The sequence below is a fragment of the Myotis lucifugus genome, unplaced genomic scaffold (assembly GCF_000147115.1).
Source record: "Myotis lucifugus unplaced genomic scaffold, Myoluc2.0 scaffold_147, whole genome shotgun sequence".
Classification (NCBI taxonomy): domain Eukaryota; kingdom Metazoa; phylum Chordata; class Mammalia; order Chiroptera; family Vespertilionidae; genus Myotis; species Myotis lucifugus.
In genome coordinates, this window is record NW_005871195.1 from 2,041,771 (window position 1) to 2,059,017 (window position 17,247).

Below are 17,247 nucleotides of genomic sequence, written 5' to 3' on the forward strand. Positions count from 1 at the left end.
AGTTGAGTTTTTCATCTGTTTCTTCTTGCTTCCTGGAACATCCGGTGCATGTACTCTAGAGACCTTTATTCTGAATTCTTTTTTCGTCATGTTGCATATCTCTGTCTCACTTAGCTGCTTTTCTGGACGAGTCCTCCTTTTCTTTCCTTTGGGGGTTTCTTTGTCTACCCATGTTTGATCTCACTGACATTACTAGTTGTTGAATCGTTCAGTGGCTGGACCCTGGGTGGCAGTGGCTGCTCCCTGGGTGGCAGTGGCTCCTTGGTCTGTGGTTGCTCCTTGGGCGGTTGTGGTAGCAGCGGCTCCTCTGTTGATAGCAGGGCCTCTGATGGGTGCTGTTCACAGTTGTGGTGGCTCTTCTGGCTGGTGGAGGGAGGCTTCAGACGCAGCAACTGTTCCCCAGGCAGAGCGTGTGGAGATCAGGAGGCCGCTGTTGCTTGAATCTTCGAGGCAAGTCCAACCTTTCCGTGGAGGGGTGCAGGTCTCCCCTTGGCTCTTGCAGTCGCGCTGTTTGCTAATCGCTGCCTCCGGGTCAGTAGCCGCCGGGCTAGTAGCCGATCTCTGGATGCCGGTGAACGCTGCCTGAGATGGCGCGGTCCCGCCGCTGCGCTGGCGCCCAGAGGGAGGTTTCAGCCTCAATCTCCAACCATCCGCATTTTTTAGGAGTTTTCTGTCTTTCCTGGCTGCAGACTGTCTCTCAGCTGAACCTCCCCAGCTTGATCGGGCTGATTGTTACCCGTTTCAGCTGCTCGCCCCCATCTGGTCCGGGACAAAGCACCAACACGTCCGTCTAAGCCTCCGCCATTTTTCTTTCTCGTAATAGCTCATTTTAAAAAACAAAAAACAAGCCCTTGCAGGTTTGGTTCAGTGGATAGAGTATTGGCTGAAGGGTCCCAGGTTCAATTCTGGTCAAGGGCACATGCCCAGGTTATGGGTTTGCAGGAGGTAGCTGATCAATGATTCTCTCTCATCATTAATGTTTCTATCTATCTCCCTCTCCCTTTTTCTCTGAAATCAATAAAAATATATTTTTTTAAAAAGACAAAAACAAGATTCTTCTTTTTTCTTTTTCCTTGAACTTACATTTTTCTCCTTGACCTTCTATTTCCAATACCTTAGAGAATTATATTGTTCTTTGTTACAAAAAAAGTATATATAATTAAAATTTTAAAAAGTCTCCTGCCACCAAAAATCTGTGAGTTTTTAAGTTTTTTTATTTTAACTGAATTATTTCCATTAATACTCGAGCCATTGATTGGGACACCATTGATTGGGACAGCATAATTATTTACCCGTATTTTAATATTGTTATTAACAGTAGAATGTTATTGGAAATGACTCTCTGAGATTATGTGCATTGACTGCAAGAGCCTTTGCAGTATTTTACATTGTTCTTTGGTGACTCCGTTTCCTTGGGCAGTGCCCTGTGGCAGATTCCTGGTGGGCTGAGAGGTACCCTGTCCTTTGTAAAGTGGAGATGATTGCCAAAGGGAAAGGGAAACTGGCATAACTCTTATTCTTAGGAACGTGACTGGGCAGAATGGTTTCAGAAAGATTGTGTGGGGGAAGTTGAGAAACTGCAGATTGATTCTATTACACTTCTCTGTGCTCAAGGATACATGTACTCTATTTTGAAAAATGCTGGTGTTTCTCTATATTTCTTAAAGTTTAGAGTTTGCCAGAGATATTTTTCAGGAAAACAAAAAAGTCATGGTAACACAAATTTGAGAAAAGCTACATATTTATTATTCCATCCTTAGAGCATCCTGGTTCCCATTAATTGATTAAATGTTCTCAAATCCAAACACATACATGTATACATATATACATACGTACATACACGTCTGTTTAAATCAAGATTTATCTGACTTACCTTTTTTGTTCATTTGGTTAGTGACTATAGAGTCTCAGGTACTTACTGTCCTGTGAATGGAAATGTGCGGGAGGGGATACTGGCCTATCTGCCTGATGGAACTTTGTGCAGTGATGGAAATATACTATGTCTGCAACATCCTGTGTGGTAGCCACTAGCCATAGTGGTTGTTGGGCACATAATGTGGCGAGTGCAACTGAGGAAGTGCATTTTAAATTTTATGTAATTTAAATGTGAATGTAAATCGCCACATGTGGCTAGTGGCTACCATATTGGGTAGAAGAATTGCTCCAAGGGCTCAGAGGCAGGTGGCCCTGAAGGGTGAGTGTGCAGGTGTGTCTAAGCCAGCTGTGTGGAGAAGCAGGCCAGTGTGGGACGGTGGTGCTCCTGGGCAGAGCTGCAGGAGCAGAGCTGAGCAGGAGCCAAGTGCTGGAGGGGTTCCAGGGCCTCCAGGAAACGGTTGAGCTGAGACTGGTTAATTGAAAGATGATTTAAGGGCTTAGGCTTCTCAGCGGGACTGTGGCAGTTTAGTTTAATATTCACTGAGCTATCAAATTAACGGATTCTATAATGTTCAAGGTGCTACCCTAAGCTGGACAGCAAACTCCATGGGTGTGCACCAGTTGGCCAGCAGTGTAGGCATTCGGAAGTCAACAAATACAGCATAATCGCATTTAGCAGACTTCAGGATGTACTCACTTTTGCTATACCTGAATATAATTAAGGTTCTGGGCTAGTTCAACATTTATAACATTTCAGATTGGATCTCTGCCCATACTGCCACGACTACTAAAAATAACAACAGTGACAACAACAACGAAATCCAGTTTGTACAGAGCAGTTTGCATTGTGCTGAGAATTTTATGTAGCTATGTATCTCTAAATTTTCACATCATTCCTATAGTAGGTACAATTATTTCCACATTTGAGAGAATAAAATACTGCAATGTAGGGAGATGATTTAATTAAAAATCACTCAGCTGCTGAGTAAAGGAGCCAGACTGGAGCCCTGTCTGACTGCAGAGCTTGCCGCTGAAGTTGATGTCCTAATTTTCAGTAAAAATATTTTCAAAACAAATTATCACTATAAATAAGATGCCCTCCCCCCCCACTATTGAGAAAATGAAAGTTTGAATCACTCACATGCTGCTATACATATTAACATAAATAAATGGATTGGTAGGAGGCAAAGTGTCCTAATTTTCAATTAGAATAATTCAGTGTAGGAAATCTGAGTGCTTAAAAGCGATAAAATGATGCTCCTTAAGTATTTTATAATTTGAATTGTTTATATTTTAATGAAATTTTTCCTGTAGTTATGCCAGTTTAATGTGTTTTATTTTATTCATGAAAACATGTAAGTACACACTCCTCCTATTAAGGTTTGTAAATATGTAATTTAAATTACAGCAAAAAGAGGAATATTCTTTATTTGAAGACATGTTTACATAGCTATAATTAAATATAATTTAGGAGTTTCCTCTGCTAGGAAAGACTGGGCTATTATCTTGAGTAATTAATTTTTTCACAACAATTTTTATACTACATTTTCAGAGTATTTTATTTATGGTATAATCTCATAGTTTCAGCAGAGCAAACTCGTGAGTCCATGGATATTATCAAGTTCCCTTTTTAAATAAAGTTTTAAAATTAAAAACAATGGAAGAAACTAATGAGATAAAATAGATGATCAGAGCATATTGAATTAATACCCTGTAAAACATTCTTGAGTGGGAAACAGATGGATATGACTTGTTTTTGTAACCCAGAGGTCCTGCTCTCATCTTTCAGATAACAGAGGAAATTAGAATGATTAAGCAGTTCACAATAAGGCCGAGGTTTTTGCCCTCCCCGGGTTTTCATTGAGAAAGTCAGCATGGGATGTAAAATATTTTAATGTCTAATATCACCTGTATTGCTCTTGGTTCAGGAAGATTTAGCTACACAGACAACTAAACAGTTCATGTTTAATGTGACATACATTTATTAAACCCTTGAGTGTGCTAACGAGTGAAGAATCTAATGCAAATGAATGATATGTTCCTTTTTTCATTCAACAAATATTATTTGAGTTCCTGTTATGTACCAGGCATAGATAGTTCTAAGGTGTTAAGAATACAAGAAGTAAAACAGAGAAGAAACTCTGCCCTCATGGAGCTTAGAGTTTACCAATGGATCTATTTAAATAGATAATTCCAAAACAATATGGAAATTTGGTGATAGGAAAAAAAATATATGTGTGTGTATGTATATGTATATGTATATATATATGTATATGTATGTACATATGATATTAATGTTATATATTCAAGCAAAACAATTATGGAACTATAACTGATACCACCACCAGACCTATCAGGCTATCGGGAGACTCTGAGTCAAGTGGAACAGAGTGAGATGAGAGGGAAAGGCCCAATGGGCTCTGTCTGATAGCCATGAGCTCAAGTAAAGAGACAGAGATATGGTGTCAAAGTTCCTCTCTTAGTAAAGGTCAGCTAAAGGGTCAAGAAAACTTGAGGCTCTTTTGTATCCCATGATGTTCGACATTTTACCACCACGTGGTTGTCTCTTCCTCTAATTTTATATGTTAAGAATCTTCTAGATTCTGGAATTCCTGGGGGAAATTCTGTATCTTCCAGCAATATTACATTGTAATATTGTTGTTTTTCTCAGCAAGGACAGCATCTTCTTTTCGGGGGGAGTTTTTAACAAACTGGAGGTCTTTTATGTCTCAAAATTATTAGTTGCTATCATTGTGATTGAAATAAAGTATGAAGGCAATTAAATAATTTAGCCGAAATTAGAAATATTAAAAACTCAGTATATCATTTTTAAGTATCTTTAGAACTTTGTCACTTTTTATGTTTTTTATTGGCACTACTAGCACATAGTTATAATTTTGAAATAACCTTACGTTCGCAGAATTATGATTTTCTCACTTGCTAAAGAAATATTCAGGTGTGTACTAGTTATTTGCCAAAAACACCATCTTTAAAAAACAAATAAGGGAGGGGAGTAAAAGGGGAATGGGGAACATCTGTAATACTATCAGCAATACACACACACACACACACACACACACACACACACACTTTTATTCCTATGCTGACTCCTCTTACCACTCTTGTTTTTTCACCACTCTTTAATATTAACACGAGTGAAGTCCTCTCCTTAGCCTTATTAAATTAATTGATCTAAACCTCATGGCTTCAAATATCTAGTCATGACTTTTCTTATAATTTCAGATTCATATTCTCACACATTTAGTGAATTACTCCCCTTGATCACATATGTGTGTGTATAAAAATAAATTGTAATAAAACAAATACCTTTACAGACTAAAAAATAAACAAGGACTATTTTTATTATACATTTTAGATTTTAAAACACTAGAAGATTTTAGCAGACATTTATTTTCATAAGTGATGAGAACCAATGATTAGTATTTTTTCTTAAATGAATACATTCACATTCTCTCTAATGCAGTAATTCCATAAAATAATTATTGATATTTTCCATTTAAATGTAACTCAAGAAATTCATTTACTGGCCTAAGGTTGCATGTGTATGTAGCAAATGGCCAAGCCAGGTGATTCCAGGAGTGTAATACCCAGCCTTTGTTTTTTAACCATTTATGGGATTTTTATGCAGATTTATGGGATTTTAACCACCTATTATCTCATGACCGTCCCCACCCCTCCAATAAAACTATAGAGATACCAGCGACTTCCATCTTGACTATTTCCATGGCTTCTTTAGTTACTTTCATTTGCTCTCTTTTCGTCTTAGATAGTTGTTGCCACAACTCTTTCTTGCACATTCTCTTTGCCTTTATTCCTGTGCTGACTCCTCTTACCACTCTTGTTTTTTCACCACTCTTTAATATTAACACACGTGGGGTCCTCTCCTTAGACTTATTAAATTAATTGATCTCAACCTCATGGCTTCAAATATCTAGTCATAACTTTTCTTTTGAACTTCAGATTCATATTCTCACACATTTAGTGAATTACTCCCCTTGATAGCTTGAAGAAACTTAAAACATATTCCAAAACATACATTTCCATTACCCACATCCTCATACAGCTGCATTCTGTAGTTGATACAAATATGTCTTTAAAAATTCAACTATTTCACTTGGCTTTGAATTCCCAAAACTTAGCATAGTATCCTGCACACAATAGATCCTCAATGAATATCTGATAATTGAATGACTTAATGATGGAATTTTAAAATATGTGATTGGTATTCATGCTTAAGAAATGTAATAATGTAACAGCAAGTGGAGTGCAGAGTATTTGGTTTTAAATGAAAACCTCTTATTAAATTGTGCCCAACCTCAAATACCCCCTACATTTTATTTTTAGTCGTCTTTGACATACCTTAGCCTTCTTACAAGTGTAGTGCTGGACGATTTTGTTATTTGACTCATGTTTCCAAGGAATACCAGAATGAAGGCAGGCTCTGGGATATAGCTAGAAATTTGTGTCTGGAGTTTTCAGCCATAAATCAAAGTGAGATACAATTCTCAGTGGGTGGCAGTATTGGTGTCAGGTGCGCAGCTCATGATTTGAGTCAAGTAAGCAAGGCTGCCTACAAGCTTTAATGGATTTGAGGTCCGGCAGTTCTTCCATTAAAGATTAAAGTAACTGACAAAGACAAATTGTTAACCAAACTTTCTTTTCATTTCCCTTTGAATTATTAAGCTAAACACACCTCCAGTCCAGATAGCTGATGCTGGAAGGCTCTCTTAAATCAAGTCCAAGTCTTAAATCAGTCCTTAGACTAGCCTCTTTCATTTCAGTGACATTAGTAAATCCTGTATCCTTGGAGCTAGATTTGTTTTCTCCTCTATAACACACATATTAAGAGGGCTAATGTTTTGGAACTAATTTAACAATTTTTAAAAATATATATATTTTATTGATATTTTACAGAGGTGAAGGGAGAGGGATAGAGAATTAGACATCGATGAGAGAGAAACATTGATCAGCTGCCTTCTGCACACTCCCTACTGGGTATGTGCCCGCAACCAAGGTACATACCCTTGACCGGAATCGAACCCGGGATCCTTGAGTCCGCAGGTCGACGCTCTATCCACTGAGCCAAACCATTTAGGGCTTAACAATTCCTGTAACCAGTTAACTTTGGGAACAAGGAAAGAATGAAAATTGCAAAGTTATATTGCAGCAAGCTGTCATTCCTTAAAGAGAACCTCTCCTTTTTCTGTGTTGCACTGTTATTTCTGGTGGCTGTCCATACCGAATTTACAAATCAAACTTGCAGTCTTAAAAATGTAAAATTATCAACTCTGAGTGTTGTTGTTCAATGAATAATTATCTCTTGGCACCCACTTCCATTCCCCCAGGGTTTTGATAATAATAGCCCTTACAGTTTGTCCAAATTTGAGCAGCTCCTGACATAGACAAAAGGTACTCAGTGAACTTGTGATGAATGAATGAATGGCAAGCTCTAATTTTCCAGTGTCTGTGTTAAATTTTGGTAAACAAGCAGAGGAAGACTGTGTGTCTCCTTTTCAGTAAACCACACATGTCCCCCCCATCACCCAATTATTTGGAGTCTGGGGAGGAGGGTCAGAACTCACTGAGGCTTCTGTGCTGGCTCTCACTGTAGTGTGTACTCAAACTTTCATTAGCATCTCATTTAATGCTGAAAACCACCCATTGTAATGGCTGCCAACATTCTAACTTTACACGTTTAAGAGACAAATTTAGGTTACTAACTTGGGTTGATAGACTTCCGATTTTCTGTCCGTTACTATGCGTTATGCTAAAAGGCTTTTCTATTTCCTGTTCCTTGGGCCCCTTCTTTTCACCTGAGACTAATCAAATTTGTAAAATCCTGCAAGTGTTGGTTTGCTTCTAGAGAGCTGTGCAAATTCTTCACTATTTCATTATGACTTTTTTTAGCGCCTTCCTTTAACTTTGATACCATCTTATTATGGAAGCAGATTAAAGATGTCATTCCCCTTGAATAAGAGCTTTACAGGAGAGGATCTCCTAGAAAGTGTCCTGGGCAGAAAATCAATCATAAATTGAAGACAAACAGGAGATAAAAGATGGTCTTATAAAAGAAGCAAGACATGGGTAGGAAAATGAATGAGAGGAGAAAACCAGATACAAGGCATAGTTGCCACTTGAAAAACATGAGTTTGAGCTGCAAGGGTCCACTTATACATGAGTTTTTTTGTTTTGTTTGTTTCTTTGTTTTGTGTGTGTTTTGTTGTTGTTGTGTGTGTTTTTCAGTAAATACCTGTAGTGCTTTCTGTCTGCAATTGGGAGTCTGAGGGTAGACTGTGCTCATTGACCTGCGCATATTTTATATAGGGGACTGAGCATTTTGACATCCACTGGAGGTTCTGGAACAATCCCCATGGTTACTGAGAGACACCTTTTGGGGGAATCAAGAGTTACATGCAGATGTTCAGCTGCTTTGGGTTCAGTGCCCCTGACCCCTGAATCATTCAAGGGTCAACTGTAGTTCCAAGGGATTAGAACAGAGAAATAAGGTTTAGATAAACCATGTAAATGTATAAGTCACAGCATAAGAAGGATGTTTAGTTAGGTGGAATTCCAGTCTAAATAAAGTAGAAAGGAAGTTAAAGTATTTGGGCATACCAGAGGATGCTGCTATTTGGAATTTATATAAGTTACAAACAGCTTTTGAATTACCCTTTACTCAGACTTGAGTACTAGAAATAAGAAATTATCAGTAAGAGCTGACTTTCAAAGAAGTATTTTTAAAAGGAGAAGCAAATAGTAGCAACTTTCCAACCTGAGAGAGTTAGAACTCAGTGTTTTGCTATTTTCCCCACCTTGATGTCACCAAAACAGTTCATGGGTTTAAGAAAGTGTCAGAAGAGGCCTGTGTATGTGGTAAAGCTGATTATTTTTATTCCTTTAGCTAAGCTGAACATATACTAGGGGACAATGATCTCCCTTGTATTCCAGTAAGAATTTTCAGGTAGAAAATAATTAAGCAGGATTAGCTATATCAGAAACCAATGCAGTGAACTTATATTGTACGTATTAATACGATACTGTTCAGTGGGTATTTATTAAATGAATCTTGACCTTGTGTTAAACTCGACAGGGACTATGTCAGCCTGGCAATTTTGTCACCTGCATACTCTATTGAATTCTTCAAAATGTATCCACGTATCCAGTTTTTCCTCTCTTTAGTGTCTCACTTAAATAATCAAACATAATTTTTAAGAATGTCAGATTCCATAAAATAAACTTAGAAACTGTCAACCCTGAACTCCTCTATTCAACCACAGCCTTACAAGGTTGAAAGCACAGAAATAGACAAAAAGACAATTTTTCTCAAGGTCTTGGGAAGTGGCCAGACGAACGTGTCCAGTCCTAGCATTTGCTGACATGCCGTTTTGCCGGATGCAGTCTTAGCTGCTTTATCCAATGCCTTTGTTCAAGATTAGATTCTTTTTCCTTCTGGCCTAGCTAAGGAATCCATTACCAGTTAGCTGTTTCCTTTCCTATCGCTGATTCTAAGTGTGATAACTTTAGCAAATACAAAGTCATTTATTGTGGAGTATTTCATTAATTTAACTTTCTGCTTTAAATGACTAGCTAAAGTTTTGTCCTTAATTGATAAATAAGTTGGGAGGGGTGAGAAATTGAATTTCTATAAAGATCACTTCAGTGTTAATCCCAGAAATTTCCCAGCTGCAATTTGATATAGAGGCTGCATTAGTTATTCTGGTTTCCAAGAAAAAGTGAAGGGGCCATTGGCAAGGCCTCCCTTAATGGCTGAGGTGTCACTAGAAGCGAGCAATACCCCTTCCTGTTAACACCACCATCCCCAGATCTGTCATGCATTTCAAATGGTTAAATAGGAAGAGGAATCTCTATATTTCAAGCTTCTTATTAATAGAAAAGTTGAATAATGCAGAGGACTATTCTGTTTTTTATTTTACTTCAAAAACCATTATACGTGCTTGGCTGGCACTTCCTAGGGTGAGAGAATGCTATTAAGATATGAAGTTTTGCCTGGCTGGTGTGACTCAATGGTTGGGCATGGACCCATGAACCAGGAAGTCATGGTTCGATTCCAAGTCAGGGCACATGCCCAGGTTGCAGGTTCAATCCCTAGTAGGAGGTGTGCAGGAAGCAGCCAATCAATGATTCTCTCTTGTCATTGATGTTTCTCTCCCTCTCCCTGAACTCAATAAAGATATATTTAAAGAAAAAAAAAGATATGCAGTTTTCATGCCCATATTCTCTTTCATACATGAGTTTTTGTTGGTAGACTAAAAACTCACAAACATGAACTCTGATTGGTAGAGAAATATGATGAAAGGTACTTTATATGAGCAGAAGCCATACAACTGTTTGGGGTGAGGTTCCTTGGAAGGTAAGAGCAGTGACAGTAAAAGGGAGCATGCTGTGCAATCCACTCAAATAACATTGCTAAAAAGGACATGTGATCAAACATGTGATTGAGATTGTTGCTGTTGTTTCAATGAGGATAAAGTCTTTTAGAGAGACCAGTGATAGCGGAGACATGATTAAAATATTTGTATCCTATATAATAAAGAGCTAACATGCTAATTAGACCAAACAGCAGAACAACCATCCAGATGAGCTTCCAGATGGAGCCGGGGCTGCAAGGGCCGAGCCTCTTGCACGAATTTCATGCATCAGGCCTCTAGTTTTATATATAAAGATTTCACCTTGATAGAATGTCCTCATCTGACAGTTGCCAAGAGACCATCTAGTGAGGTCTCACCACCAGTGCAAAGCAGCATTGGTGGAAGGTAATTTAAGTGAGGACAGTGCAAGTTCTACCCTGTTAGCCATTTATGGGATAAATATGTGCCACCAAAGGAAAAGGGCTGCAACTGAATCTGCTTTGAATCCAAACTTTTTAGGGATCATGAGTTTTTTTAAAAATATATATTTTCCAAAAAGTGGGATACCAAGTAGAGATCGTTTCATTGGGAAATCCTTCTGGGTGAGGATGATACAGAAGGAGATCGTGTGTTTGGTTTATTCCCATGTGCATAAACATGGTGTGTTTTTGCTTTTTTGTTTTTTTGTATCTCCTGTATAAAAATAATACTACTGAACTAATGTTATCAGGGCAGGTGCATAATATTTCATGTTTAGTTGAGGAATTTATGTTTTAACTGATGAGTTTTTACTTATTCATAAAACTCACCCACCCATCTCCCAATGTACATGCACACACAGATACACACACAGTCCTCTTTGGGATGGGTGACATGTATTTCCATGGCAGCTGGCTGAAATTAAGATACAGGCAGTGGCCATGGAGCTCAACTACTGAAGCTAGTTGCCTGGTGAAGGGATGACCCTGTAACATTAGCATGATTAACATCAGGTACTAACCACCTAAATCAAAGCCCAGAGTCCCACTCTGATGTTGGGGAGTCTCACCATCCCTCAATGAAAAGGCCTCCTGTTGCATTCTTGCACATAATATGATGATGCTGATTTCTGGTTTTGTCATGGAAGAGACTTATATACAGATATGTGACTGATAACTTTTATACAAAATATACTGTTACATTAAAGCATTAAAATAATCCTAAGTGATCTAAAAATAGAAAGCACCAGTTTCTCATAATTTTCACTTACTTTTTAGGTCCTGTGGATGTGACTATTTTAGCTAAGTGTAATCCTTGCTTATCAAATCCATGCAAAAATGATGGCACCTGTAACAATGATCCAGTTGACTTTTATCGCTGTACCTGTCCATATGGTTTCAAGGTGAGTCGAAGCTGTCATAGGAGCCATGATCTGAAAGCCTAGCTCTCATGGCTGGGCCTGCCTCATTTTAGTGTGCTGTCAACTACCTTATTTTATTATGCTAACAACTACTTTATTTACACCCAACTCTGCTTGGCCATTCCTTCTCCAGGGGCAAGACTGCGATGTCCCAATTCATGCATGTATCAGTAACCCATGTAAACATGGAGGAACTTGCCACTTAAAAGAAGGTGACAAAGATGGATTCTGGTAGGTCATTCATTAGTCTGTGATCTGTGTCTGAAGTATTGGAGCAAGAATAACTAAGAAAACACACATTCTTCTTTTCAAATCTGGGAACGTTATTTTAAAATGAATGCCAGGAATCAATTCACAAGAACAACATGTGTGAGTCCCTCTCTAAGATATTGCAACATAAAAACAAATAGAGGTGTTTCAGTATTTTCAGCTCAGGCAGCTACAAAATCCAGAAATTGTAAAACATGTACATGCACACATTATGATTAATCAAGTTAGATTAGATCAAGACAATGGAGTGGCTACATTATGCTAATCAATAGCCAACTAGTCTCCTACTGAAAGTTATATATTCATTTGTTGCTGTGTGTATTGCTTTAAAGACAGTGTGTAATGAAAAGATGTAGGTCCCACTGAAACAGAAAATTAATGATTCATTTCCAACCCCCAATATAAGAACACAACCATGCTGTGAACATTTTTAATCTGGAATTATTTAATCATACAGTACAATTACCTCAAATGTACTTCATGAATTATGAAATAGAGTTCTTATGATGACACTAATAATTTTGCATAAGAATGCTAATGTACTACTAAAGCTTGTTAGGAATATCACTTTTTATAATAAATAGGCTTCATTTCTGCATTCTGTTATGAAAATGTCTCTTTTTCATCAAGGTTTTTCAAAGATTATTCTGATATCTAGCAAGATAAAATGTACAGAGTTTTATGCCAATGGAAAAAAATTGCATTTGTTGAGACATAAAGAGAACATTCACATTTTATAATTGCAAGGAAGACAAAATTTGTTTTTCAAATTCCCTTTTTGTTTTGTTTTGAGACATCAAGAACATTATACATAAGGTAGTAGGTGTTGTCATTTTTTAAAAAATCAGAACCAGTTCCTCGTCACTTGTGAGCAAAGAAGTATTGATTATTTTATTAGAGCACAACTTGAGATTAAAATAAACTTTGCTTGTGTTGTAGATCTGCAGATATATTGGATTTATTGACTTACAGGGCCATTTCCAGCCAGCATTCATTTTTTTCGAATTGTTTCTGATTTGCAGGATATTACCTTAAATGAATGCTTACAACATGTCATTTAAAAATCATTTTTTTGTAGTTAAAAGTTCTGTAATTGAAAAGTGTATTTAGTATCTTTCAATATGTAGACCACACGTTTTTTTAAATGCAGAGTTGTTATTATCATTATTTTTACTTTTCCCCCCTTTGGTGTTCAGGTGTATTTGTGCTGATGGATTTGAAGGAGAACACTGTGAAATCAATATTGATGACTGTGAGGATAATGACTGTGAAAATAATTCTACTTGCGTTGATGGGATTAACAACTACACATGCCTTTGCCCACCTGAGTACACAGGTAGGAAGTGCTCAGCCATCGGTCCATGTATCTGAATGCATCATGGGAATCTTGCTGCATGTGTTTAGTAAACCATTGCATTATTCAGTAACTGGTAGGTGTTTGGGAAATTAGAGGTAATGTAAATAACAGCCAGAGTCAACAATGGTTTCAGCCAACCCAATGAAAGACCCGCCTAGCTCAGTGATCTATCATGTTATTGCTATCCAGCAAAACCAGGAGTTACATACTGAACCTATTAGTCTCACAATTGAATGGTATCACACGCAAAGCATTTTTCCTGTGCTAACCAACACAGGTAAAAAGGGGCATTTTTTAATATAGTCAAAACATAATTAAGCATTTTAGATTGTATCCATACTTGCTTCTTCACCAATGAGTGCTTTCATCTAATAACTCATGTTCTTCAAAATAAAATACAAATATAAAAATGTTGAGCACTTTGAATAATCTTATGAGACTGTCACCTTCTTTCTGACGTTTTGTTTCTTGAGACGATAAATCTCATAAGACTGTTCAACCTACCTCACTTCTTCCCTGGATAAGCCAATTGGCTGTAAAGTCAACATCAAGTTTATAACGTGGCTATTATGTCAGAATATCTATTTTGATGTAGTTTTGTGGCTATGAAGAAGAAACGTCACAATTACAATCTTGTTTTCTTAATAAACCACTGAGAGAATGTCATGCATTTCACTTGTAAGAAAAAGTGGAGCAGTAAATTCTGTCACTCTCTTTGAAGTTACCATTTTCATTTGGCTGAGTACGTTTCATTAGCTGCATGTATTTCCACATGATGTAATACATAGTTAATATCAGAGGGTGAAGTAACTATGTAGATGCCTAAGGTCAGCATCTCCAAACATGAAAGATGAAGTCACATCGTATGACTAACTGTCCCAGGATTTATTAGGAAAGCATGGACATTTAAGCGTTTATGGCATGCCCCAACTCTGCATTTCACTAAGTACCTTTCTTGATGGGAAAATGCGAGATAGAATAATAGGGTGTTGTTTTGACAACCCAGATCTGTCTGAGTGCCTCTGAAGCTGCCTTCTCATGGTTGGATTTTTTTTATACCAGTGAAGCACCCAATGCCATATAAAGTAATATACTTAGTTACAGTAGAACATTGAACATGTTATAGCCACCAATTTCTCTGTTACATATATGTAGCCCTTGGGCTCCTTAGAGGGCAGAATTGGAGTGTTCTTTGATATTTTGAATTAGTGAAGGAGAGCAAGTGTATTCGGCATGCACTGAAGCCCTGGGGGCTCCCCTGAGAATTGAGTTGTATTGCATAGTCTCATTCAGACCTGTATATAAAGCCCAATGTCTGCACTAAAATCTGTTACCTAGATAGAATCGTTTTCTTTTTCTGCCATTGCTCTATCATCATCACAGAAAGAGTTTAATTCACGTAATCTTTGAGGCCTTTTTAAACCAGTATACTCTGGCCAGGAGAAATTGGACCAAAGCACTTCAAACGCACCTTGGCCAGCTAATGAGATCCAGAGCCCAGCAACCAGGAATTGGTCAATATCCCCCTTGTGTTGACAACCCAGGCTTGAGAGCACTGCGGTCTTTGGATTCTCACGTGCCTATTTTTTTTTTCATGATCAATTACAGAAGGTGGCAGATTCTTCTGAGTTGGTTTGGAGGGGTTCCCCTGCTTTGGCTTGAGATCTGCTGTACCTTCTTCTTTATCTGTTTCTTTTGAGTCTGTTTATCTTCTCAACCTCCATGTTCCAACCTCCCTCCCTACACCTGGTCCTCTGGCCCACATGTTATCTCCGCCCAAAGTGACTCCGTTCAGTGCTGCTTCCTCTGAAAAATATTATGAAGCCTCATCTCTCTGTGCCAGATCTGTTTCTCTGAAACATAAAAAGAAAAAACCCAAAACTTAGCAAAACCACTGTTTCGCCAAAATGTGACATCTATTAAAGCTATCACGTGGGAATCTGCCAGGACTATCTGTCAAGAGCCGTTTGGTTCTCCTGAGACTCGCTGAGTCTTTTTAAGCACAGCTATTACAGATATCAGTTTGCCTGAATTTTGGCAAAGTATAAACAAAAATACTGAGCTCAATAGAAACTTAATAGCATGGAGATATTACCACTCTGACTTTGGGCTGAGTCTTGTGGGCAGTAAAGAGTTTGATGACTTGGCATTAGAGCAAATATCTCAATGAGGCCTTTTGTAGCTCATCTATTCACTATAGCATTTTTGTCCATATGTGAGATGAGCTCATTTGCAAAATATCAAACAACCATCTGCAGATTTTGAAGTTAGTGGCACATAGTGGCCTTTAATTATAGGAAAATATAAATCGGGCTCCGGAGTTTTATACCCTGCTTCATCCAAGTCCGCAGTTAGGGAGGAATGTTCGTATAATGCGGCTGTATTGTTTTAGATGTAAGTTTGGAGTCTGATTAATGAGCATGAGATCTGGGAACAGAAACCCTGCTATGCTCAGGGAATATAATAATGTTGTCATTGTTTAAAAATCATTCAAGTCACAAGTTGCTTTCTGTTTGAAGATTTTTCACTCGATGCCCCAAAGGCATGGATGGGAACGTGAACTCTTTAGTTGGAACAAATAAAACTTCATGGAAAAAGCTCATAAATTATTATGGGGGAAGGCTTTACATTTGGCATCCGTGGCAAGAGTCAGACTGGACATACTGTTGCTAATGGAGAAAATGCAGAGATCTGAAAGCAGTTTGATGGAGAAATCTCGATGTGATGGGCAGGCTATAAAACACGACTACAAATATCAAAAATAAAATGAACCACCATTGGGAAGTTTATTAAATTTATTTAAGCCTGTGTAACCAGCACATTATAGTAAATAGCTATTGATTTATCAGAGGACAAAACTATCTGCTTTTTTCTGCTTCAGGGATTAACAACATACATTTTAAGGGTCAATATTGATTTTATATTATCTAAAACTTATTATACCCTCCCCCTCCCCCAGTTATCAAAACTGTTCTTTCCTACTTAATTCAGTCCATTATCTGTTCCAGTTGTATAATAGATGGTTGTTGATGGCTAATTCTTCAAACAGGTTAATTTTTGAAAAATTTAATCCCATATGATTCTAAATTGAAACCACTACACTAAGGATTGAGCATAGTTAATTTTGGAAAAGTTTGATTCAGTATTATTTTAAATTAAAATACACCAAGAATGGAGCAAGTCAGACTCAGAAATTGATAAGCAAATAATTTTAAAATTTACTCTAGGGTTTTAATTTTAGCTTGAGAAATTGTTTTTTTATTCTTTTATTTTTTACAATCATTGTTGTATCCTTTCTAAAACCAAGGCATTTCTTGAAGGTGAATTTTCAAGGAATCCCTGCAATTACATAAGCTCAAAACTTACAAAAATGAAAATTATAAACATGGCACCCCTGCCATGTTGAGAACTTGGCACCCTGTCTTAAACTCTGGTATGAATTTAGGTGTTGACTTGGAAAATGTGTTTTTGCATGTTTCCCGAGAGTCAGACCCTGGATCTGCTCTGTCAAGACTATGTTTCTTAATCAACCCTACTTTCATGGAACCACATGCAAAGATGACACACAATTGATCACACTGTAACCCAGGATGTCACTTTACAGGATTACCCAAATTCTGTACACGAACGTTTCCATACCAGTTGGGCATGTAAAGATGCGGAAAACATTGAGACCATTTTAATCTTTCCACGTTGTACCCTTATCTCTTTGTTTTCCTAACCTCCCATGCCCAACCACTAACCATGACGTGCACGTGTTAAAAAGTGAGGCTGGTTAAGTGACCTGGTTGAGACGCAGATCCCTGGCTCCCTGTGATGGCGTTTGCCTATCGCCTCTTGTCCCCCCTGTTTGTGTGCTTGGCTGGCTGTAGGTAAGGAATCCAAGCCTCACTTCTCCTCGCCCGCCCGCTCACTCTGGGCCCTTCTGTTATAAATACACTAGCTTCCTGTGCTCT

General features: G+C 37.9%; 1 protein-coding gene across 1 annotated transcript in view; it reads left to right on the forward strand.

Moving 5' to 3' along the window:
* SLIT2 (slit guidance ligand 2) overlaps positions 1 to 17,247 on the forward strand; it is a 350,885-nt gene that overhangs the window by 286,871 nt on the left and 46,767 nt on the right. The window contains 3 exon segments of the mRNA XM_023759096.1: positions 11,522 to 11,646; positions 11,798 to 11,895; positions 13,131 to 13,270. Coding sequence (XP_023614864.1) covers positions 11,522 to 11,646; positions 11,798 to 11,895; positions 13,131 to 13,270 — 363 coding nt within the window.